Source organism: Halichoerus grypus, chromosome 9, assembly GCF_964656455.1.
Source record: "Halichoerus grypus chromosome 9, mHalGry1.hap1.1, whole genome shotgun sequence".
Classification (NCBI taxonomy): Eukaryota; Metazoa; Chordata; class Mammalia; order Carnivora; family Phocidae; genus Halichoerus; species Halichoerus grypus.
Window position 1 is genome coordinate 106,671,251 of NC_135720.1, and position 25,271 is coordinate 106,696,521.

Sequence of the window (25,271 nt, forward strand, 5' to 3'; positions counted from 1 at the left end):
TCCCGTCCACCCTGGTGTGTATGCATTGCTAGTCTGGATTTCCAAATTCTAGAGTATGTTTACTTTTTTATGATTAAAAACAAACCTGGGGTGCGACCCAGGTGCCCCAATAAATAAATCTTTGAATTTATTTATTCAACAGAAAAATAAGAATTTCCATTCTGGGTTTTCTACAGAATTTGCTTTAAGTGGGGCATACCTGTTCAAGACCTTGATCTAGGTTCTTTGGGGTTTTTTTACTTTAATATTTATTTTTTTTTAAGGTTTTATTTATTTATTTGATAGAGAGACAGCGAGAGAGGGAACACAAGCAGGGGGAGTGGGAGAGGGAGAAGCAGGCTTCCCGCCGAGCAGGGAGCTCGATGCGGGGCTCGATCCCAGGACCCTGGGATCATGGCCTGAGCTGAAGGCAGACGCTTAACGACTGAGCCACCCAGGTGCCCCTATTTATTTTTAAATACTTTATTCATTTGAGAGAGAGAGAGAGCACAAGCAGGGGGAGTGGCAGGCAGAGGGAGAAGCAGGCTCCCCGCTGAGCAGGGAGCCCGATGTAGGGGCTCTATCCCAGGACCCTGGGATCATAACCTGAGCTGAAGGCAGACGCTTAACCAACTGAGCCACCCAGGCACCCTACTTTCATATTTAGCTATCAGTTTTAGACAGTTCTGTATAAATAAAATAGCTATTCTTCTAGAAGCAGTGTGCATGTAGCCAGTGTTGTAAATTTAAACTCTGCTTGCAGAGGTTCACGTGTCCAATCCAAAGACGTTTTCCTATGTTTATATTTATTCATTCAGTACTCATGAGCTCCATGTAGAAGACACTATTCCACACTATTATACATGGGGGAAGAGAGTATATAAAGGTGACCAACATTCCTTTCTGCCAATTTAATACTTAGAATATACAGGGCCTAGGACTTGATTTAATTCCTCCATTGCAGGGGCGCCTGGGTGGCTCAGTCGGTTAAGCGTCTGCCTTCTGCTCAGGTCATGGTCCCAGGGTCCTGGGATCGAGCCCCACATCGGGCTCCCTGCTCAGCAGGGAGTCTGCTTCTCCCTCTCCCTCTGCCTCTCCCCCCAGCTTGTGCTCTGTCTTTTAAATAAAGAAATAAAATCTTTGATAAAAAAAAAATTCCTCCATTGGGAAGAGCAAAGGTCATGTTTTATTAATAATCTGAACTCCCTTACCACCACTGCCTCCCTCAGCAATGTATATCAGGTGCTCAGCAGTGATTTGTTAAATTGATTAATTATAAATAATAATAATATAAATAAATAAATTGATTAATTTCCTCTTCCAGGTATGCTTATCCATGCGTGCGTGCGTGCGTGCGTGTGTGTGTGTAAATAAAGCCTCTTGAGTTTACCTAAAGTCAATTCTGACTTTCACAGACTCCCAGTCTACCTTCCTCAGCCATAGCCAGCCGGCTGAGGAGTGCTCTGGGAATGAGGATGAGTTTTAATGTTGACACAAGCAAAACACAACTAAGAAAACATGTTAAGAAATTGAATAATATGTTCCTAACTGAACCATAGATGATCTTTGGATCACAGACAACCCCGTATAAAAGAGCCAAAGTGCTGATTACTTCCTTTATATAAGAGAGATGATCTTTGAAAAGGGCTGTCCTCCCCACCCCATCCCCTGCCCCAAGGTAAGTGTTTAATGCTTCTGTTTGAGTTGTAAAGGCCAGAACAGCCATACGTGCTTGTTTTGCATTCCAGCGTGCACACACTTACCACACTGATGCTTGCTTTGGGCTGTTTTAGGTCATTACTTCCTCTGCTTGTGTAACTTCATTTTTAGCCATAATTGGCATTGTTAAAAATCCCTTCATTGATAAATGATTGACATATGAAAAGCTATACGTATTTAACATATACAACTTGATGAGGTGTATCTTTGGAGATAAGTATATACCTGTGAAGCCATCACAATCAAGGGAAAAGGGCTGTCTTTTAAAAAAGAACAGCTGGTGCAATCAAAATATGCTAGAAATATATGACTCACATACTTTTATTCTTCCTGAATATAAAGCAAGTTGTACTTGCCTCAACTGCCTAGGATTGTTTGGCCTCTTACTCATCTTATAGTAAGTCAGATGTTTGAAAGTTTAGGTAGTAGGGAAGAGGCCCATAATGGCTGGGTCAAGCTGCAGAGCGCTGTCCTTGCCTACACACCATGGCAGAGAACACCCCCCTATGGCCCCACTGCTGGCAAGACCTGACTTCGCCCCTCACAATGACTCTCCCCTTTGCCCCCAGTTAACTGGACCTGGGCTGGCACCTGACCCCACTCTATTAGGCCCATAGGCTGCTTGGTGACACGCAATATGGCTTGGCCCAGGAAAATGTGGGAACCAAATCAAATCTCCAAATTTGAGGGTCTGAATCGAGAAACTCAGTGAGCCAGAGGCAACCAGCAATGGCCACATGCCAGGCAGAGCTCTGGGGGAGCAGAAGCTGTTTGTAAGCAGGGAAAGCCCACCACTAAAGAGTCCATGTGCGGCCTCAAAAATGGAGAGGGTATTGAGTCCCTAAGTTGCTTTGAACCCACTTTTCCAGTTCTAGGAATACTTTAGGCCATGTGTCTTTAAAAATAAAAATAAGCCCTTTCCTCTTCCAGGGAGGTAGGGGAGTAGGGATCTTTATTCCTCGAATCCACAGGGACTTACACAGAACTAGGCCTCATCACAGAGTAACCCACTGCAGAGGTAGAAATGTACTGAGCTAGGATTTTGAAGATGGTTATTGGTTCAGCTATAACTAATTCATATGACTTTGAGTCATTTCATCTCTGAGCCTGTGTCCTCGCCTATAAAATTAGGATAAAATTTGTGTCTTCCTGTGAGGATCAAATTAGGTGAATGTCACCATCATTGTGGCTGCAGAACACTCACCCAGCAGAGACTACTCAAAGCGGGCAGGAGGCAGGCTGAAAAGCTGTCGCAGAACTGCCATAACAGAAACGGATGCAAACTTCGGAAGTAACACCAGAGTTGGAGAGCTACTGGAGAACCCCATTGGCTGGGAGAGACCAGCCAACTTTGAATGTCACAATTCAGAGAGGGAACCTAGCTCTGAAAAGGGCACTGGGCAGCCTGCCAACGTTGGGCACAGTCAAGGATAGTAGAGGTGCGGGTGTAAGGTGTGGTGTTTACACACGCTGGTGTAGAAACAGACTGCACTTCTCTGCCACACCTCCACGTGGACAGAGTTCTAGTGAAAAGAGGCTAGTCTGAGGGACCCTAAAACTAGTTTCTGTTCCTACCTTCATCAGTTTGTGTGATGTTGGGAAAATCATGCTACTTCTTCCTTGGTTCTCTTGCCTACAAAGTAGGGTGAGTGATACCTACTTGGGCGGGCGAGAATATATTTGCATAATACTTTAGTTAGATGGTACAAAATGTTCTCATAAACCTGATCTTTTTATTTTTTATTTTTATTTTTAATCTGCTCAACAATCTTGCAAGGCAGGTGAGGTAGAAGCAATTTTTTTTGAAGATTGATTGATTGATTGATTTGGGCAGGGGAGGGGGAGGTGGGGAGCGCTAGAGGGGGAGAGAATCTCCAGCCAAGTCCTGGCCAAATGTGGAGCCCAATGCAGGGCTCGACCCCACGAATCCTAGATCCCAACCCAAGCAGAAACCAAGAGTTGGACATTCAACCGACTGCACCACACAGGTGCCCCAGAAGCAACTTTATGTTACAAATAGTGGATGATACTCACCTTGCATCATTATGTGCTGGGCATTATACCAAACCGTCACACACCCCCATCTCATTTATCCTGCATAGCAACTATTTGAAATGGGAACTACTGGGGCGCCTGAGTGGCTCAGTCGGTTAAGCGTCTGCCTTCGGCTCAGGTCATGATCCCAGGGTCCTGGGATCGAGCCCCACGTTGGGCTCCCTGCTCTGTGGGAAGCCTGCTTCTCCCTCTCCCGCTTCCCCGCTTGTGTTCCCTCTCTCTCTGTCTCTCTGTCGAATGAATAAATAAAATCTTTAATTAATAAATAAATAAAAGCCTTTTTAGTTGGAGCTAAATTATGGTGGACATTAATAACCAGATATTTTTTTGGTTATAAAACTTTTTGCCTTGTGGTAGTTGGTAATGTCAGCATTTGTAAATTCTGAAATACTAGAGTAACATAAGGAAATGAAGACTTAGGAAGATCTGTAGGACTGTGGTGTACAGGATGGTGGGGGGGCACAAAAATGTCAAATGGTGTGGGGAAGGAATATAGGATTAAGGAACATAGAAAGGCTATTGAAATGAAGTAAAGGGATGGGACCTAGACTCATTGCAGTAGTACTTCTCCTTTGTTTTTTTTTAAGATTTTATTTTTAAGTAACCTCTACACCCAACATGGGGTTCAAACGGACACCCCTGAGATCAAGAATCACATGCTCCACTGACTGAGCCAGCCAGGCACCCCTGGTACTTTTCCTTTTAATGAAATACACATTTTGTTAAAATTTTTAAAAACACAGAAATGGGAAAATAAATCAACCATTGATAATCCACTACCGAGAAATAACTGCTGCTAATATATTAACTATACATATATTTTTTTCAAAGCATGTATCATGTTGCCTCCAACAAAACAGGATTTGAAGAGGAAACACTGAAGGAACTTGGTAACTATCTAGATATGGGAAGATGCAATGGTATCAAGACCGAGCGTTGGCCACTGAGCCAACGCTAGGAACGCCACCTGTACTCTCAGACTTGCCCTCAAAAAGTGTGGAATCGTGTCTCTATGGTTGTTTCTGTGCCGGAACGCAAGGCTACACTCTCTCCTTTTGCGGAACTCTATGGTCTGAGCACACCGCTGTGACCCCGGAAGCGGTCCTGGGAGGCCTGGACGGCAAGATGGCGGCGCGGGCAGCGCTGGACTCCATGTGCCGGCGTCTCTGGCAGGTACTTGAGGGGCTGGGGGTGCTAAGCCGGCTGACGGGACAGTAGCCACAAAATCTGATTGCCAGATGTCGTTCTGGCCATCTGGAATTTTCTCCGATGTTTATTCCGCATCCTGGCGTTTTGTTTGCCGGAAGGCGGCGAGGAAGGGGCTGGTTTTATTTCGCATTCTCTCATGGGATAAAACATAAGAGGGCAAAGATGGGAACAAGAAGAATCGTAGCATGTCAGAGCTGGAAAGAATATTGAACAATATATGTTCCAAACCCCTCTTTCAGATTTGCAAAATACACTGAAGCTCAGAGGATTGTCTCGGTAAAATTAGGGGCTGAACTTATACAAGATCTTAGACCCCTCTCATGGAACCAAATTGGGATACTTTGCTGATATCCGGATGTTGTGAGATTAGATGAGAGTCGCTGAAGTCGTAGGAATGGGTTCAGGATTCTCTGTGCCGTTCTTTAGAGACAAAGCAAAACTTAAGCAGTGATTCTCAAATTATTTGGCCTCAGTATCCCATTAACACTCTAAAACTGGTTGAGGACTCCGAAGAACTTTTGTTTTTGTGGGTTTTAGCAATGGATATTTAGCTTATTAGAAAATAAAACCGAGAATCTTAAAAATGCTTGTTCATTTAAAAATAAAATTAACTCATGTTAATTAACTTTTTTATGGAACGATAACTAAATTTTTCAGAGGTATAAAAGCGGCAGTGTTTTATGTTTTTGTAAATCTCCTGTTAACCTTAAAAATAAAAATTACTTTACCAGCAAAAATGAGTTTATTTAGGAATAACAGAATTGCAATTTGGGACATGCAAGGTATGGCAAAACTATAGGCAAGTCCCCAAATAAAAGAGAGGCACATTATTTTAGAAAGAACGAGGAAGTTAGGAGGGGCTGTTTTGAATGGAAGTCCATTGGAGAAAAGCAAGAGTTCAGGGCGAAGATGGTTTCTCCTTGGCTGAATTGCAGGGTAGTCAGTTTCTTGTAGAAGATTCAGTGTACATCTTTTTCTGTTGGGGCCTGTAATTGATCATTCTTTCCTGTTGATTATTCTTCCCTTGAGGCCTGTAATTGGCAGTTCTTCTTGTAACTGATTTTAAGTAGTGTGGGTCCCCCTTTTAGCCTCCAACTCTACTTGAGTGAGGTTTTCCTTTATTTTTACATCTCCTTTTGGTTAAGATCTTTCTTTAAAAGCATTGCTGATTGGGAGTCAGGTTTCCATGTTCAGTGGTTGTGTCCCTCAGTGCCAGGAAGGACTTTTCCTCGTTGCCATGTCTTACGTCTGAGGGAAAGTACAGATTGGAAAGAGGTCACATTCAAGTAACAAGGAGGGGTGGCAGGGAGAATGCTCAGGCATTTCCATCTATCAAGACATTATCAGGCTTGTAAGCATTGGAGATCATCTCCTTATTGGTTACATCGTTTTTACAAAAGTTGGACAGGCTAAGTACAAAACTTAAATAATTATACAAAACAAAAGAAGTAATGTAACAATTCCAAATTGTATGATGGTTCTAAACCAGGACTCTAACTCTGAAGGTAGCCAACTGAAATATTTATTGGCACTTACTCCAAACTTAGAGGAGGAAAGTTCCCCCTACAAAGGCAGACCTGGGGTCATGTATGCCTCCTGGAAGTCCCTGCTTAACATAGCCATGAAGACAAAATAGTGAATACTGCAAGAACACGGTGAAAATTAACTGAGTGCATTTGGGAAAATATAATGCAGTCATAAACATGAAGCTAATAGCTAATGAGTTTTCTGCAAAAATAGCAAAACTTCAAAGGTGTTTGAAAACAGTATTGTTATCTCAGAAGAACTGTTTGGAACCAAATATAATCCAATAATACAGCACGTAAGGTTGCAAATTCAGAGATCATGAATTTGGATAAGATGCCAGAGTCAGTTAATAGTCCAGATGAACAAAGAGACTTGTGAATGCTGAACCCTCTCACCCTTCAGAAAAAGCATGTGAAAGGTTAATTTGTCACAGGATCATGATGAGGCTGTTTTCAAAAGGCCATAATCAAAGGAAGAGGTTTCCCCCTTTCACAAGGGTTTGGGAAATGCAGACAAGGGCATTTTCTTTCCACAAAAGAGAGAGTAGAAGTAAATAGTGAGGAAAAGGTATACACACCTGGCCTGGACATCTTGGGAAAGCTGTCTCTTCAGATGTCATCTGCTCAGTTCTGGGAAATCTTTACTTTTAGGTCATCAGATGGTATATAGGTCCAGTCAGGGTTTGATGCTTTCTTTAGATGTGTCATGTGAACCCAGCAGTCTATCCCTTGGAGTTTGGCAGCACAAGGGTTGGTTTAGCAGTAGCTGATGAGGTCCCTTCCAGCAAGGTTAAAGAGAGTCTTTCTGGACGTATCTTTTCCAATAGATGAAATCTCCAGGTTGCATGGTGTGATGATTAAGGTCTGTCTCCCAGGAGTGTACTGTGAAGAGATTGCTTGACCAAAACATGGTTGTTTTTAATAGAAGTAATTAGGCCTTTACAATGAAGTATATATCCTTTTATCAGTTGTGGGTCAAGGAGGCAGGTACCAGGTGCATTGGGCGTCCTATGACTAGCTCAGAGAGTGAGAGTCTGAGTTCCAAAGTGGGTGGATCTGAGATTCAGAAGGACCAACGGCATTGCTTTTGGCCAAGGTATTGGGAGAGTCTCTACAAATTTTGCCAGTTAAGTCTTAATAGCACCGTTAGTGAGTTTAACTAACCCTGAGGACTGAAAATGGTATATATACAATAAAAGTGTTGTAAAACCAGCCAAACAGCACAGACTTGTCAAAGCACCTGACTGGTCACATGGGTTCCCCAATCACTATGAAGTTCAAGAGGGGTTCCCCCGGTAGGAATAATCCTTTCTAACAGAACTTTAGCCTGGCTAAGGGTAAAGCTGCAAATTTTAGAAGAAGAAGCAGTGGCCTGTCTATAAGGGAAAGCTTTAGTTCAGTGAGAAACATACAAACCATGACTAAAACATATTTATATCCATGAGATGGGGGAGTTGTATGAAATTCCTGCAAAGGTTTCTTTACATCGTACTTTGGACAGATGGGATAAGTGAGGTAGATACTTTTTGCAGCCTTATTAATATTTCCCCGTGAATATTGGTTGGTGATGCTGTCATTTTTTCAGTAGACCAGTGGTTTAATACATGTACAGTGGTAAGGAGTGGGAATGTTAGAATTTCTGGTAAGGTCAGATTGTTATTTGGTCCAGACCACAATTCTCTTTTTATTGAGCCAATAATTACTCTCTTTCCGATACTGTTTTTCCCTCTCTGGGACCAGTTGTTGGGTATCTCTGGTTAATTTTTCCAAATTATCATTTTGGGAAACATCCCTTTGGACCGTGACGGAGGTTTGGCTATTGATTTCTTGGAAAGCAGCATTTTTGTTGAAAATAGTAATGAGGTGGTTTCCTTTGGTGCCCAGGGAGTTGAGTCTGGAATGCCTGGGAACCTTAATAACAGAGCAGCCAGCCAAAGTATGGTATCAAATAAATTTTGGATATAGGAGATGTTGTTAATTTTATCCCCATTGGAGATTAGGAAACTTCTTGACTGCTTCCTGACATTCCAAAGTTATGAACTATCCCAAAGACATACTGTTGGTATAAATTTGCAGCTTTACCCTTAGCCAAAATTCAAGGATAGTTAAAGGGGATCCCAAGATTATTTCTTCAGGGGCCTTAACTAAGTGCGGTGGCAGGAATGGCTCAGAAGTTAGGGGAATATCCCCCTGCTACAGGGTCTGGTTATTGGCTACAATACCCAATGGGTCCATCACGGTCCCCATGTTTTGGGGTGAGTACTCCCAAGGGTGTTCCTTTCCCCTCCACATACAAAGAGTAAAAAGGGAAGTTGGTAGTTAGGGTGTCTCAGGGCAGGGGGCTTTATTAAAGTCCCAAAAGCTTTGTCTTCTCGATTTTTCCAAATAATAGGATTGGGTTTGTCATTTTTCTTTTTTTAGTAAAGCATATAGAGATTGAGCCATAAAAGAAGTTTCAAATCCAATTTCAACAGCGGCCAGCCAGTCCAAGAAAACCTCATAATTGGCACTTCTTTTTAGGTTTGGGGAAGTTCAGGATGGTATGAGGCCTCCCTGGATCCAAATGTAGGCTTTGTTCTGAGATTAGGTGCTCTAAGTACCAAACCTGAGTTTGAGCAAACTGCAATTTTTTCTTTGGAGACTTTGTGTTCTTTTAAGGCCAAGGCCGAAAGCTTTAATAGGTAGATGGTATCTTACTGAGAAGAGATTTGAGAAGGGCAGCGGAAAAGCAAATCACCTACATATTTTAACAAAGTAGAGCCTGCAGAAAACTTTGTCATCCAAATCCGTTTTTAAGGTTGGTGAAAAGTAAGGACTCTGTGCAACTCTGAGGCCTTACTGTCCAGGTGTCTTTCCATCCTTCCCAAGTGGAAGCAAAAAGATATTGGCTATCCTTACCAACTGGAATACTAAAAAATACACTGTGTATTTCAATTACAGTGAAAATTTGCTTTCAGTGGGAATGGATGTCAGCAACATATGCAGGTTAGGAACAACAGGGTGCCAAGGGATAACAATGTATTGTTCAGAGGCCTTGGACAAACCTCCACCCTTGGCCATTGAGTTTTCGCACTGGTAAAATAGGGGTATTACTAGGACTAGTGCAGGGGATAATGAGGCCCTGAGCTTTGTAATCATCTGTTACAGGCTTGCTGCCTTGCAGGGCTTCTTTATTTATAGGGTATTCATTAATTGTGGGGAGAGGTTTTGAGGGATCTATTTGAATCTTGATAGGAAGTGCACTGTGGATTCTGCAGATCACTTGAAGATTTTGCCCAGAAAGAGGATTTGTCCCAATAGGAACAAACAGTGTCCCCACATGCAACTATAGTGCTATCAGACATGGAGCAAATAAAAGATGTCAAAAGGTCATTTAATCCCCCTGGTTGGCCATTTTGATTACTACTGTCAAATTCTAGAATTATTTCCCTCTTTTGGGAGAAATAAATTCTAGCACGATATATTTATTAAAAAAGTCTTCACCCAGGGACTCCTGGGTGGCTCAGGTGGTTAAGCATCTGCCTTTGGCTCAGGTCATGATCTCTAGGTCCTGGGATCGAGTCCCAAGTCGGGCTCCTGGCTCTGCTTCTCCCTCTCCCCCTGCTCATGTTCTGTCTCTGTATCTCTCTGTCTCAAATGAATAAATAAAATCTTAAAAAAAAAAAAAGTCTTGGCCCAATAAATGAATAGGAGCAGAGGAACTATGGAGAAAAGGGTGTGTATCTCCCAAAGGACCTAGACCAAAGGGAACAGGTTCAGAGACAGGAAACTGTGAAGTTTATTAGAGACCCGTTTGAACTGTTTTAAAACTCCCAAGTCAGGGACTGCTTTATAGCACTGGGGCCGAGTACCAAGAGTGTAGTTCTGGTGTCAGTAAGGACAAAGATTTTATTCCTGATCTGAACAGTGGTTTCTCTGAGCCAAGTGAGAGGGAGTTTTGGGAAGAGCCCCTGTAGTTCCTTGCAGCCCCGTCTTAGGATTGGGGACATTGGAAAGGCTGGCTGTAGAGGGCTGAAGGCACCTGGAGCACTTAAGATGGTAACAATCTTCTTTCCAGTGTTCTGGCTCTTTGCAATAATAGCAGAAACTAGGAAGTTTTTGTTTTTGTTTAGGGTTGAAAATTAAGAATTTTGGGGTGCCTGAGTGGCTCAGTCAGTTAAGTGTCCAACTCTTGATCTCCGCTCAGGTCTTGATCTTGGGGTCATGAGTTCAGGCCCTGCATTAGGCTCCATGCTGGACATGGAGCCTACTTTTAAAAAAAGAAAAAGAAGAAGAAGAAGATGAAAAGAAAATTAAGAATTTTAGTGGTCTTTCTTTTAGGTGACTGCCCTCGGGTACTAGCAAGCTGGCTTGCCAAATTAACTAAATCTGGAGTGGACACAGTTTCCCATTCCATCTTGGTTTTTTTTTAACTAAAAGAGTTAGCCCAGGTCAGCCCATTAAAAAACATAGTTAAATGCTACCCTGATGGATTCAACATCAAAAGGAAGACCAGAATTTTCTTTGAAAACAATCTGAAATCAATTATAATAGTCATGAACAGGTTCATCAGGCTTTTGTATGAAAGACTGAATTTTGTTCGAGTCAACAGGCTTAGGAAAAGCTTCTGTAATTGCTTGGTGGAGATTTCTAGCATATGTTCTAGAGTCTTACCAAAAGTTAGGGGTCTGTTTCTCTAAACTCCTTTCAAGGTATTCCCATCGGGCTAGCTACAACCAGTATTTGGCCTGGCCCTCACCAACATGCATGTGGACTAATTGCTAAAAAATCTGAGAAACCAGGTTGGTAAGTTTGAATAACTGTGTGAAATGCTTCCACAAACCTATGGGGGTTTTCAGTCACTGTAAGAAACTTTAGCTATGGCTCTCAATTCAGCATCATTCCAGGGAACATAAGAACTTTGGGGGTTATTTGGATCCTCAGAAGATTTAACTTTAGGGGTGCCTGGGTGGCTCAGTCAGTTAAGTGTCTGACTCTTGATTTCAGCTCGGGTCGTGCTCTCGGGGTTATGAGATCGAGCCCCGTGTCAGGCTCCATGCTCAGTGGGGAGTCTGCTTGGGATTCTCGCTCCCTCTGCCCCTCCCCCCTCTTGGGCACACACATGTTCTCTCTCTCAAAAAAATTTTTTTTTAAATCTTAAAAAGAGGGGCGCCTGGGTGGCTCAGTTGTTGGGCATCTGTCTTCGGCTCAGGTCATGGTCACAGGGTCCTGGGATCGAGCCCCGCATCGGGCTCCCTGCTTGGCGGGAAGCCTGCTTCTCCCTCTCCCACTCCCCCTGCTTGTGTTCCCTCTCTCGCTGTCTCTCTCTCTCTGTCAAATAAATAAATAAAATCTTAAAAAAAAAAAATCTTCAAAAGATTTAACTGTAAAGGGGCAGGTTTTGATAGGTTCAGTAGAGCGGGGAGCAGGGTGAGGTTTGGATGCAAAGGGGAGTTTGGCGAGAGAATTAGAATAGGGAGGTTGAGGGTGTAGAGGAGGTGGGCCCCAGAGGGTGATGGCACCACAGCGGGGCCTGCGCGTAAAGTGGCTGCCACCCTCCTGGGAATTGGGGCGGGGGGGTGTCCCTCAGACCTCAGGAGCCTTTTTGTCTTTGCCTCAGTTAGTCTAGAAATTGTATTTTGCAGAGAGGCAATTTTAGATTCCTTGATAATGTTTGGAAGCTTTAAGATACCAGTCAAAATAGGCATCCCATTCAGTTTCGACGGTTTTAGAGACGTGGCTGCCTGGTTTAGTTTTGAGGAAATCAGAAGTTCCCTGTAATGACCATTGAGGTTCTAAATTACTTTTGATTAAGTCAGTAACTAAAGTTAGACATGGGCATGAGGAAGAACCACAGCTTTTAAACATAAAACCACCAGTGTTCCAGAAGGGGAGCTGCCCTCAAAGCATTTGAATGACCAGGATCCTGATTCTTAGAGGTTTTTCTCTAGAGTAAAAAAAGAAAAATTCCTAAACAGTTTCAACAGGAACATCCTGGTTCCAAAGGAATCAGACCAAAGGCCAGCACAGAACCAGTAGGAATAGCCCAGCTCTGGAAAGAAGGTAGACCAAAACTAACACACTTCCAAGCAGGCACAGTTCCAACAGGAACCGTTTGGTTCTAAAAAGGAGTCAGACCAAAGGTCAGACAAGTACTCTCTGAAAGGACAAAGCCTTAAAACAGATCCTGGAGTGCTCAAAACACTAAGAGAGCAGAGCTCGAAGTCCAGGAGAAACTTGGTCCCCAACTCCAACGTTGGTAAGAAAGCAGTGAGCTTCATTGGCTCTGTGGGCCCTGGCACTGTTCGCTCACCAGCCTCGAAGTTGTTGATCATTTCTGGATCCCACTTCTGATCACCAAATAATGTTAACCTTAAAAATGAAAGTTATTTTACCAGTAAAAATCGGTTTATTTGGGAATGACAGAGAGTTGCAGTTTGGGGCATGCAAGCTATTGCAAAACCATAGGCAAGTCCTATAAACAAAGAAGAGAAACATTATTTTATGGAGAAGAAGGAAGAAGCTGGGAGGGGTTTGGAATGAAAGTCCAGTGGAGAAAAGCAGGAGTTCAGAGTGATGGTTTTTCATTGGCTGAGTTGCAAGAGGTAATCAGTTTCTTGTAGAAGATTCAGTGAACATCTTTTCCTGTTGGGGGCACCTGTGTGGCGCAATCGGTTAAGTATCCAACTCTTGGTTTCTGCTCAGGTCAGGATCTCAGGGTCATGAGATCAAGCCCTATGTCAGGCTCCACACTCAATGCAGTCTGCTTGAGATTCTCTCTCCCTCTCCTTCTGCCTCCCCCATAAATAAACAAATAAAATCTTTAAAAAAAAAGATTTTATTTATTTATTTAATTGACAGAAAGAAAATGAGAGAGGCAATTTTAGATTCCTTGATAGAGAGAGAGAGAGAGAGACAGCAAGAGAGGGAACAAGCAGGAGGAGTGGGAGAGGGAGAAGCAGGCTTCCCGCTGAGCAGGGAGCCCGATGCGGGGCTCGATCCCAGGACCCCGGGATCATGACCTGAGCCGAAGGCAGATGCTTAACGACTGAGCCACCCAGGCGCCCCTAAAAAAAACTTCTTAAGGTTGATTTGTGGTTATCACAGCACTTCAGCCTCCAACTTTTTTTTTTTTTTTTAAGGATTTTATTTATTTATTTGTCAGAGAGAGGGAGCGCACAAGCAGGGGGAACAGCAGGCAGAGGGAGAAGCAGGCTCCTCACTGAGCCGGGAGCCCGATATGGGGCTTGATCCCAGGACCCTGGCATCATGACCTGAGCCAAAGGTAGACAGACACTTAACCGACTGAGCCACCCAGGTGTCCCTAGGCTCCAACTTTTAAAAGCAGAGGTTTATACTGGGAGAATATGACTGGCAGAGTGTCCTATTGCTTAGATCTGTAGCCTTTTTTTTTTTTTTTAAGAGAGGGAAAGCTGAAATCAAGAGTCAGATGTTTAACTGCCTGAGCCACCCAGGTTCCCAGACCTGTGGTCCTTTTGCACACTGGGTTGTGGGATCGCTGGTGCACATGCAGGGAGGGAGGCAGAGAAAGTGTGATTGTGTGTGGGGAAATGGCACTCACCTCCTACTACTTTGTATTGTGCCTAATATCCTATCTTTTTGTTTTTCTCCCTTCATCCAAGGGAGAATATGAAAGTTTTGGTTTGCATCCATCCTTGGGTACAGAGTTCGGACAGGACAATAAGCTAAGAATAAATAGGTTAGGTGACCCTCAGTTTTAAGTTTTACTTGTACTAAAGTGTTATTTTCATCTTCTAAGTATTTTTGAGGATCTTACTATACTTTCTCAGGTTACTTTTTTTTTTTTTTTTTAAAGATTTATTTATTGGGGCATCTAGGTGGTTCAGTTGGTAAGGCGTCTGCCTTCGGCTCAGGACATGATCTCAGGGTCCTGGGATGGAGTCCCACATCAGGCTCTCCACTCAGCGGGGAGTCTGTTTCTCCCTCTCCCTCTGTGATCTGTCTCACTTTCTCACTTTCAAATAAATAAAATCTTGGGGCGCCTGGGTGGCTCAGTCTTTAAGCGTCTGCCTTCGGCTCAGGTCATGATCCCAGGGTCCTGAGATTGAGCCCTGCATGGGGCTTCCTGCTCAGCGGGAGGCCTGCTTTTCCCTTTCCCACTCCCCCTGCTTGTGTTCCCTCTCTCGCTCTCTCTCTTTGTGTCAAATAAATAAATAAAATCTTTAAAAAAATAAAAATTTTATTTATTTATTTTAGAGAAAGATCGAGCGAGGGTGAGGTGGAAGGGCAGGGGGAGAGGGAGAGAAAGTTTTAAGCTGACTCCCTGCTGAATACAGAGCCCCACACAGGGCTGGGATCTCACAACCCTGAGATCAGGACCCTGAGATCACAACCTGATCCAAAACCAAGAGTCAGATGCCTCACTGACTGCACCACCCAGGCACCCCTCTCAGGTTACATTTTTAAATCTCAGGAAAGCTCAAGGGGAAAACAGATGGCAAATTACATTATTATATATAGTACCATAGGTCTCCTACAGCTAGAAGTTTTGTCCACCAGGGGGAGCTGACAATAAAGGATTTGGAAAGGCTGGATTGTTGGGAATATGAGGTCCAGCAGTGGTGTAAGATGGATGTCCATCTCACTGTATTTCAATTTATTTATAAATCTCCCAGCCAAGCCAAGAAACATACAGTAGAAAAGATGTATGAAAGCTTCACAAAAAGGTACTTTAGAATTCTTATTTCAGCTCTTATAAATAAATTAAAAAGAGACTTTACTGCTCAGAAATAGGCAAGATAAGTATTATATTGAAGTACATTTAATCTATAAAAAAACAATGGGAAAATGAAGTCACTTTTTCCTTGATGTCCACATATTTAAATCATAGATGGTCTTTCAGTGTGAGAATTGCTTGTGTGCATCTGTGTAAATTGCTTTTTAAAAAAGTTCTTACTCTGAAGCTTTAAGAGATACAGATTCTCTAGTATTTTGAGAATCTGTTTTGATTATCAACTCTATCATTGTCCTCTTATTTTTAAATGAAATCTAATCTGGCATTTTAGTTACCCTAGTATCTTCATCTGAAATAATGAATAGCCCTTACTTTAAAGCATTGTACATCTTTTGATTTTTTTTTTTTTAGTGGAAACTATGAATGTTTGAGGACTGACTTTAATTCTAACACATGCTCCCCCCCCCTTTTTAGGGTTCAAGGAATTTTTCTATAAACAGTTCTAGGAGCAGTACAGCCAGAAATGGTGGCTTTCTCCTGTAAGTATGTAATTGGATGTGCTAAATTTAATAAGGAAATGGGCTTTTGTGCTGTTTCACTTAGGTTTTTCTTTGTTTCCACACATAGCAGTACCAGTATGAAATGGGTACAATTTTCAAACCTACACGTTGATATTCCCAAGGATTTGACCAAGCCTACGGTATGTACTCCCTATTTCTTGGTAAGGCGCTGTATTAGCAATAAATTTTTCTCATTATTTCATTTGAGGCTGTTTCCCAAACACTTAATGAATAAGAATGTTTTCTTCTGGAATACTGGCAGATACACGGTGTGCCTGAGTGAAGGACTCTAATGTCCCTGTGTGCTCATACCATCTTTCAGAGAGTCAAGGAATCAGTTATTTACACCAAATAACTAATTACTATAGGAATAAGCAGACTTGTGCTTTAGCTCAGCACAATGTGAAGAGTTGCCATAATTAATGATGCAGAATACTTGATCCTATGTTATAGAAAATGCTTTTCTTGGAGGCATCAAGTCTTTGTTTCCATTTTAAGGCATTGAGCCTGGGCCTGGACAATCCTTTATTGTTCGCAGTGAGGAAGAGCATTACCACAAGCAAAGAAAATCTAGAAGTAGCTGTGTAACCTTGTTTCCCTTAAGTGAAAACCATGATTTATCAACCCAGTTTTTGTGTAAATTGTGGTTTAAACAATCCTTACAAATTTTGAGTCTTTTCAGTTCCACCCCTCAAAAATAATCCGTTTTAACCGTTTGGTATGACTCCTTCTAGACATTTGTCTGTGTGTAATCATCTTATCTATGCATGTGCTCACCAAAATGGAATTGTGTTATACGTAATGTACTGCTCTATTGGTTTTTTTCGCTGAGTGGATATTGGATATGTTTCCATGACAGAACATATGAACCCTGGGTCTCCACGTCAGGTGTTTGCATGGGCAGGCCTCTAAGGAAAGGGGGTGGGGTGGGCACAGTTGGCAGGCTGTGCCCTTTATAAGCGAGACAGCTACCACTTACTCCAGCCCCATGTTGCTGTGTGGGAAGTTAGACCTAGTGATGTCACGTGGTCTTAAATTTTCCAAGCTAACCTGAAATCCAAACTTTTATTCAAAATCTCTTGCTTTTACCTATCATGACAGATTCAGACTATCTTTAAAGCCCTGTAGGGACCAATCAAAACACATCTTGGAGCTCTGTTCCCTTTCCCTTGTCCCCCAAGTTATGATTTAGAATATCAGTGTATTCTCTTCTTCCAGCAACCCTATTTGGGGTAATTGAGAGTAACTGTCTAGCTAGCTTCCTGGTTAATAAGTAGATCTCCTTTCAGGAGTGAAATAATTTAACCCTGAATCATTGGATTAGTAAGATAAATTACTGGTCTAATGGATGAATGAAGGTGAATGTAATTCATCTCTTGGAAGAAAGAAACGTCAGACCCATTATTCCTTTAAGTATTAGAGTGGAAGAGGGAGAAGTTAAATGTACAGTCAGTGCCATAACATTTTAATTAGAAATGAGTAATTTTTCTATTAGGGCAAGCAAAACATACACGAATAAAACCAATAAGGGACGCCTGGGTGGCTCAGTTGGTTAAGCATCTGCCTTCGGCTCAGGTCGTGATCCCAGGATCTTGGGATCGAGTCCCGCATCGGGCTCCCTGCTCAGCGGAGAGCCTGCCTTTCCCTCTGCGTGCCACTCCCCCTTCTTTGTGCACTCTCTGTCTCTCTCTGACAAATAAATAAATAAAATCTAAAAAAAGAAAGAAAAATAAATAAAAATATGAATTAGTGATAGCTTGCCTTTGTAAAACAACGTTTTATAATTTATAAGCACATTATCTGTGTTTGCTTATTAGTTCCCTGCAGAAATGCTGTGAGTGATGTTGTGATCTCTAGCATAGATATGATCCTATTTTATATATGAGCAAACTGCAGTGCAGTGAAATTATGGGACTTGCCTGTTATCATTCAGCTGGAAGAGGCAGTTTAATTCCCAGTCCAAGTCTTCTGACCTTCTGACCAGGTTACTTTGTTAATAGACCCGCCCCCGCCGCCCAAATCCTTTCCCATTATATATTTGGGGCTTAATAACTATGAAGTTAGGGCGCCTGGGTGGCTCAGTTGGTTAAGCGACTGCCTTCGGCTCAGGTCATGATCCTGGAGTCCCTGGATCGAGTCCCACATCGGGCTCCCTGCTCGGCAGGGAGTCTGCTTCTCCCTCTGACCCTCCCCCCTCTCATGTGTTCTCTCTCATTCTCTCTCTCTCAAATAAATAAATAAAATCTTTAAAAAAAAAAAAAATAACTATGAAGTTAGAAGGCTCCATTAGTGACTTTGTAGGTTGCTTGAAAGTCCTTTTGATTTAAACTATATTTTAACAGATTGTAAGAGTCATTGTGGAGATCTGAATGTGATAGTAGCTAGGTAATTAAGCTAATAGTATTAAGATGTTACTCAGCATTTTTCTCCCCATTTATTAGTAAACTCTGAAATTGTTCAATTGAGGATAATACATGAAATTTTCCAATTGTAAATATTAGAGGAACCGTAACTGAAACTTTCCTTTTTGATTTTAAAATTGTAGATAACCATTTCTGATGAACCAGATACATTATATAAGCGCCTGTCAGTTTTAGTAAAAGGCCATGATAAGGCTGTATTGGACAGTTATGAATATTTTGCCGTGCTTGCTGCAAAGGAACTTGGTATCTCTATTAAAGTGTAAGTATGGGGCGCCTGGGTGGCTCAGTTGGTTAAGCGTCTGCCTTCGGCTCTGTTCATGATCCCAGGGTCCTGGGATCGAGCCCCGCATCGGGCTCCCTGCTCAGTGGAGAATCTGCTTCTCGCTCTACCCCTCTCCCCTGCTCGTGATCTCTCTCTCACTCTCAAATAAATAAAATCTTTTAAAAAATAAATAAATAGGGCGCCTGGGTGGCTCAGTTGGTTGGGCGACTGCCTTCGGCTCAGGTCATGATCCTGGAGTCCCTGGATCGAGTCCCACATCGGGCTCCCTGCTCGGCGGAGAGTCTGCTTCTCCCTCTGACCCTAACCCCTCTCATGTGCTCTCTCTCATTCTCTCTCTCTCAAATAAATAAATAAAAATTTAAATAAATAAATAAATAAATAAATAAAGTGTAAGTATGATCTTTCCTAATCTGACCTGTTAGCTGCTATAACGTGATCAACCAGGAGAATGGTGCTGATCCCAGCTAGGTCTGAACCCTTAAAATAGCATAGAAACTCATGGTGGGTAGAGTTTAGACTTGTCACATTATCCTAATCAGGATTCCTATTAGAATTTTTAAATACTAGACTGAGTGAACAAGGAAAATAAAGGAAATCCTTTCTTAAGCAATTGCACAGACATAAGGAGACCCACGAAGCCCTCATGTCTGGACTCTCCATGGGGTGGGGAGGTGAATTAGGTGAATAAGCAATCCTTTTAGACTCTGATGATCTTTGTCTAATATAGCTATTGTTTCACAACTGCCTTCAGAAACATCACTCACCCAGTCATTTCCTACAGGATCAAGGCAAGCTTCATATGGCCTTGAAATCACTGCTGGGTCAAATATAACTATAGTAGTCTCCCCCTTATCCGTGGAGAATACGCAAGACCCCCAGCAAATGCCTGGAACTGTGAATGGTACTCAGTCCTACATGTCCTTTTTTTCCTATACCTATATGCCTATGATGAAGTGATTTATAAATTAGGCACAGTAAGAAATTAACAATAACTAGCCATGGAATAGAACAATCGCAACAATATACTGCGATAAAAGTTATGTGAATGTGCTCTCTTGTCTCTCTCCCTCTCTCAAAATACCTTCTTGTGCTGTACTCACCCCTGGGATGATGTGAAATGATAAAATGCCCAGGTGATGCGATTAAGTGAGGTGAATGCTGTAGGCACTATGATGTCACGTTAGGCAGCTATTAACCTTCTGACTCACTCCAGGTTATCGTCTGCTTCTGGACCGCGGTTGACCATGAGCAACTGAAACCACTGAAAGCAAAACCATGGATAAGGGTGGGGGGACTGCTGCACCTCTTTTGTCTTGTCACCTGCTCCTTCTGATGCCGAACAAGGCCCATTTAGGGCTTTGCCAGGCTTGCCTTATAAGAAAACAGAAGGAACCCACACCTTTCCCATAACAGACTTTTTAGTTTTGTGGTTATTGATTAATGTGCAGATTTCCCTAAAACAACACACATAGCAACACACTGGTTCGACTCTTCACAGTTCGTACATTTGGTCAAAACTGGACTTCGGGGTGGAGGGTGGGAGGTAAAAGCCGGAGGCATACTCGCGTGCCCTTGCATGCCATGGCTCGGTTTGGATCTGTGGGATATTTGTTCCATGGCTGTCTGCTGTGTTTATTTTGGCCCGAGCTTTAGGACAGCGGTTGTTACACCTGACAGCCTGGACAGCTGGGAGTCTGTAAACGGTAGCTAATGCCTATAATTGAGTATGAGCCTCACCTACAGAACTGTGGAATCGTGCTTTTCTATCAGTGACTCGGGTTTTAACATCACTTAGCTTAAGTATGTTGTTTTGCCCATTGGTTTTTCAGACATGAACCTCCAAGGAAAATAGAGCGATTTACTCTTCTCAAATCAGTGCATATTTTCAAGAAGCACAGAGTTCAGTATGAAATGAGAACACTTTACAGATGTTTAGAGGTGAGTTTATTTCAGACATTCAAGCATTTTTGAAATGCCCAGAAGTTCACACTAGCACATTGCAACCGTCCTTTAAGGTTGACTGGATGGACTTCCTGTCAGTCAGCCTGTGACTGATAGCTGTAGAGAAGGTAAATGATAGAAAATCAGACTCAAAGCCATCCTTTAGAGTAGTTCATACTTTAACTCAACAATACAGATTATGCTAATTTTCATACAATATAAAGCCTTGGAAGAATTTGGCTTATATTTCATAAATCCTAGTTAAGTTTTTACATAGTTCTAGTGATTCTTTGCACACATTAATGGGTTTTCCATGTCCACAATGGGAAACGTTAAGGTTTTTCATTCATCAGTTACTCACTTGTGCATCTAGTAGGGTCAGCGTAGTCTTGTGGTTAAGGAGAGCAAGGGTTCTGGAGTCAGACAGCTCCAAGTACTGGCATGTGCCAGCTGTGGGATCTGCACCTCAGCTCCTTCATCTGTGGAGTGAGAGTAATAACGGTGCGCATCTCGTAAGGTTAGTGTGAGGATTAAATGAGACACTTATCGAAAGCACTTAGAATGCTCCCATTACATAGTGAATGATTAGTAAATGTTGTATCGCTTTAATATCACACTTGCCAGCTGGGTTCCATAGAGCCCTGGTTTTAAGGTGTTCTGGGCTGTGCTCCCCCCTTCCAGCCAACCAGAAGATCTATACTTTTTTCCTTTTATTTATTTATTTATTTATTATTTTATCTGTCCGAGAGAGTGTATGCATGAGCGGGGTGGGGGTGGAATTGCAGATGGACAAGCAGACTCCCCCTCTGAGCAGGGATCCTGATGGGGGCCTCGATTCCAGGACCCCGAGGTCATGACCTGAGCTAAGAGCAGATGCTTAACCAACTGAGCCACCCAGGCATCCCAATACTTTTTTCCTTTTAAACTGGAATTCTGGGGGCACCTGGGTGGCTCAGTCAGTTAAGCGTCTGACTCTTGATTTCAGCTCAGGTCATGGTCTCAGGGTCATGAGATCAAGCCTGAGTTGTGCTGTGCACTGGGTGTGGAGCCTGCTTGGGATTCTGTCTTTCCCTCTCCTTCTGCCCCTCCCACCCCCACCTGGCGCTCACGATTTCTCTCTCTCTCAAAAAAAAAAAAAAAAAAAAAAAAGTTGGAGTTCTGTGTAAGGTTTCATAGAGAAAGAAAAGCTATACTGGGGCGCCTGGGTGGCTCAGTCGTTAAGCGTCTGCCTTCGGCTCAGGTCATGGTCCCAGGGTCCTGGGATCGAGCCCCACATCGGGCTCCCTGCTCGGCGGGAAGCCTGCTTCTCCCTCTCCCACTCCCCCTGCTTGTGTTCCTTCTCTCGCTGTGTCTCTCTGTCAAATAAATAAATAAAAATTAAAAAAAAAAAAAAGCTATACTGCTTTTACTAAAAAAAGAAACTTAAAATTCCTGCTTTAACAGCTTATCATGAACCAATTTCATGTTTGAAATTTTAGTTAGAACATCTAACTGGGAGTACAGCAGATGTCTACTTGGAATATATTCAGCGTAACTTACCTGAAGGAGTTGCCATGGAAGTGACAGAGGTATGACTTGAATTTCTAGCTCCGATGGAGAGAGATCTGTATTGTTGTCTTGCTACTTTGCAGCCCTGTCCCGGCCCACTGAGTGGAGGGTGGGGCCTGGGGCGGACTAGAGGCAGAGTTGCCACAGTGGCTGGGGTCTCTGCCTCCCTGTACAAGCACTGCAGCCCAGCAGATCCTGCCAGTGCAGCCCACATCCTCCCCAAGCTGCCCCTGAGTCTCCCTCCCTCTTAGTAGTTGAAGACATGGGGTCCGCATTCATGGGCAGTCCCTGGAGATCACTGAGTGAACTATGTGAGAGTGTTTTAGATACCATCCAGGTTCCTCCTCCTTATTTTAGAGCCCTACACAAAGATGGGGGGGAGGGGTGAAAGGAAAAAAGAAGACGAGAGGATTTAAGGGAACAAAACGAGTAAATCCAATTTGTGGCTCAAGAGTTCAGTTAAGTCCACATTATGTTATAGTTTTATTTTTCTCTTTTTAGACCAGATTAGAACAGTTACCAGGACACATCAAGGAGCCAGTCTGGGAAATGGTACCAGAAGAAAAAGAAGGCAAGTCCTAAAGTCTCAGCGAGTCCACTGGTGCCGGCATTTGACCCGAGAGGGGGTCAGACACATATGTTGAGATAGAGAGGCTTCCAGTCGGGGTGACCGTGAGTCCACCTGACCACTCCGTTGAGCCCACATGAGCCCACATGCCCTGAGCAGCTCACAGCAAGGGGCAGATCTTTAATGACACACTGGACTAGAGTGAAAAACCACTTGACCTATTCTTCTGTACACATCATCATTTCAGTTCTGATTTTAACAAATGTGAGCAAACCACTTTGACTACTGTGCGCCAAGAGAATCGAGTTTATATCTTGTTCCTCTGTTACTGTTCAATGATGAGTTCGCACTGATTTTAATTTGTATCATTTCATCTGAAAGTGAATCTTTTGAAATATTCCTTATGTACATTTTCCCTTTTGAGCCACCTAGAAGGAACCTTCAGTTGATTTGGTTAATTTAACACCGAACAGTTAAAGTTCTTCATATTTACCTCGGTGCAAGCTGGCAAATGCTAGTTTGGGGATGGTAACCTCCAAATTTTACCTCATTTAAGCGTGACATTCTTGAACATGAATATACTGTGCAGCATCTCACGCACATTTGTGGCATGCACTGAACAACTCTCGTTGCCCAAACCCTTACCAGACTGCCTAGAAGGATCACTGTTAAGGAATTTGAGCTCTCGAGAAATTACTGTATCACTTTTTTCATCCTGTGATTCACTCAGCAGGCTTTTATTTTGTTAGCTCTGTAACCAGCACTGTAGAAAATAGCGAACATTGAATGGAAATAATGGCTTTTGAAAACTGAGCAGGGCATAAATGTTTTTCCTTATTAAACCCCACGGTGATAAGGCCTCCTTTTGTAAATGGCATTCTTCTGTTTGGAGAGGCCTACTTTTCCATGAAATTAAATCGGAGTTAAAGGCCTGAAAGCGGCAAGGCTACAATGTGCTGAAACTGCGGGTATATCAGCCCCAAGGGAGTGATTCGTTTCCTCTTTACAGCACAATTGGGTCCATGTCTTTTGGCAGTTTCCTTCACGTCTTTGGGGTCGTTACGACTTCTCAGTTTTTCCCCCCTTAAACCGGCGTCCCGGTTCTCTTTTCCCCGATCTACTATCAGGTATCAACGTTTTGAATGCATGCTGCTTCTGTATCAGACTTACAGTACTGTCATTAACATGAAAAGAGTTACAGCCTCGTGCCCTGTGACCTCATTCAGTTCCCAGCTCAGTTGTTGACGGTAAGCTTCGGGATTAAGAACTAGTCGATAAAACAAGAGCGATATAACGGAACTGTATCTAGCAAAGCAGCAATCTGTGACCCATTTTTACTTTAAAAGAAATAATTTCTTAAATATAGGTCACTTAAATCTTTGTTTTATAAACAATATTAATCACTGTATCATAAGATGATTTAGGCAAACTCACCTCCAGTGACTCTGTGAGCTCCTTTCAAGGTGTGCATCCACTTCGAGCTGTTTTCAGACTAAATCAGTCTATAAACCAGATTACTTATCTTAGCACTTCAAAATACATATTAAAATCTTATTTTATGGTGAATGTACAAATAAACTACATACCTAACAAAAACTAGTGGTATTTTTTTTGACAAAAGTATTTGGCATATTTGAGGCCTACTTCCTGATATAAACAAGATCATTTCTTCGTCCTGACAGGACCTTTTTTTAATTGGGTCTCCTGAGAAAAATGCCTATTCTGAAAATCAGAATTAATACCCAAGTAGCGTGTTTTGTTCGTGTGGGGAAGGGAGGTCATGAGAGAAAATTACCCGATGGAATGAACCACAAGGCAGGTAGGAAGTGAGGTTATTTTTTGTTACTGAGGTGTAACCCTGGGTTCATTGTTGCTTTCTCTGATCTGAAATATATTTTCTTTTTATATTAAATAAAATAATGTTATCATCTGTTTAAAGTTATTGATCGACTTCCACAGATTAGACTCACTCAGGGCCTGGTTTTGATGCTTTCAAAGCAAATCACTGACAGGTTCTTTTGGCCATTTTTACATGCCACAGTAAATACGTACAGCAATTATTTTCAGCCAGTAGTCTAATTTCCTAACATTTCTACTTGTTAAAGCTACCATTGCTCCTTTCCTACATTGTATTATTTAGTTTTACCACAACTCGAATGAGTAGCAGAGTAGAGAAAACAGACTTTGGAGTCAGGCCTGAGTCAGGTAAGAGTTCAACCCCCTAACTGCTTTAAACTTGGGTGGGATACTTAACCCTGGCAGAGCCTCAGTTTCCTCATTAGTAAAATGTAGGAAACAGTACCTACTACTAAGGTTAGGAGTGTTAAATTAGATCGCTTAGAAGCGCCTCACATCACACCAGGCGGATGATAGACATCCACTATGTAAGAGCTGTTACTGGCCGGCCGTACACAGCTGGTGAGGCGCCAGGTGTCTGCGCGCTGTAGGTGCTGTTTAAAGACTAGCTGGAAAGGACCTCAGTATCTCCAAGGCGAGGACAACACTTAGAGTGGCTGCAAAGTCTTATTTACTTGCTGAAGTTGATGCGAAGTTTAATTTAGATGGGAAAACACATAACATGCTTATTATAATCACCACCACCCATTATGCCAAGCATTTTACATAGTCATTACAGACGCTATCTTACTTAATCTTCATAACAACCCAATAAAGTGGTTACAATTATTACCTCCATTTTTTTTTTCTTTTAAGATTTTATTTATTTATTTGACAGAGACCCAGTGAGAGAGGGAACACAGCAGGGG

At 42.5% G+C, this 25,271-nt stretch overlaps 1 protein-coding gene across 2 annotated transcripts; it reads left to right on the forward strand.

Annotated features, from left to right (window-relative positions):
• The first annotated feature begins 4,837 nt into the window (after nt 1-4,837).
• MRPS10 (mitochondrial ribosomal protein S10) lies at nt 4,838-24,448 on the forward strand. 2 transcript variants are annotated; one of them, XM_036101846.2, is made up of 7 exons: nt 4,838-4,926; nt 15,658-15,722; nt 15,811-15,883; nt 18,289-18,425; nt 20,279-20,387; nt 21,869-21,958; nt 22,440-24,448. In XM_036101846.2, exons 1-7 carry the CDS (start codon nt 4,879-4,881, stop codon nt 22,518-22,520), a joined length of 603 nt encoding a protein of 200 aa, XP_035957739.1. In that variant the 5' UTR covers nt 4,838-4,878; the 3' UTR covers nt 22,521-24,448. The 2 variants fall into 2 exon arrangements, with proteins under 2 accessions (XP_035957739.1, XP_077911459.1); XM_078055333.1 differs by having other exon boundaries at nt 15,814-15,883.
• Nucleotides 24,449-25,271: the final 823 nt, after the last annotated feature.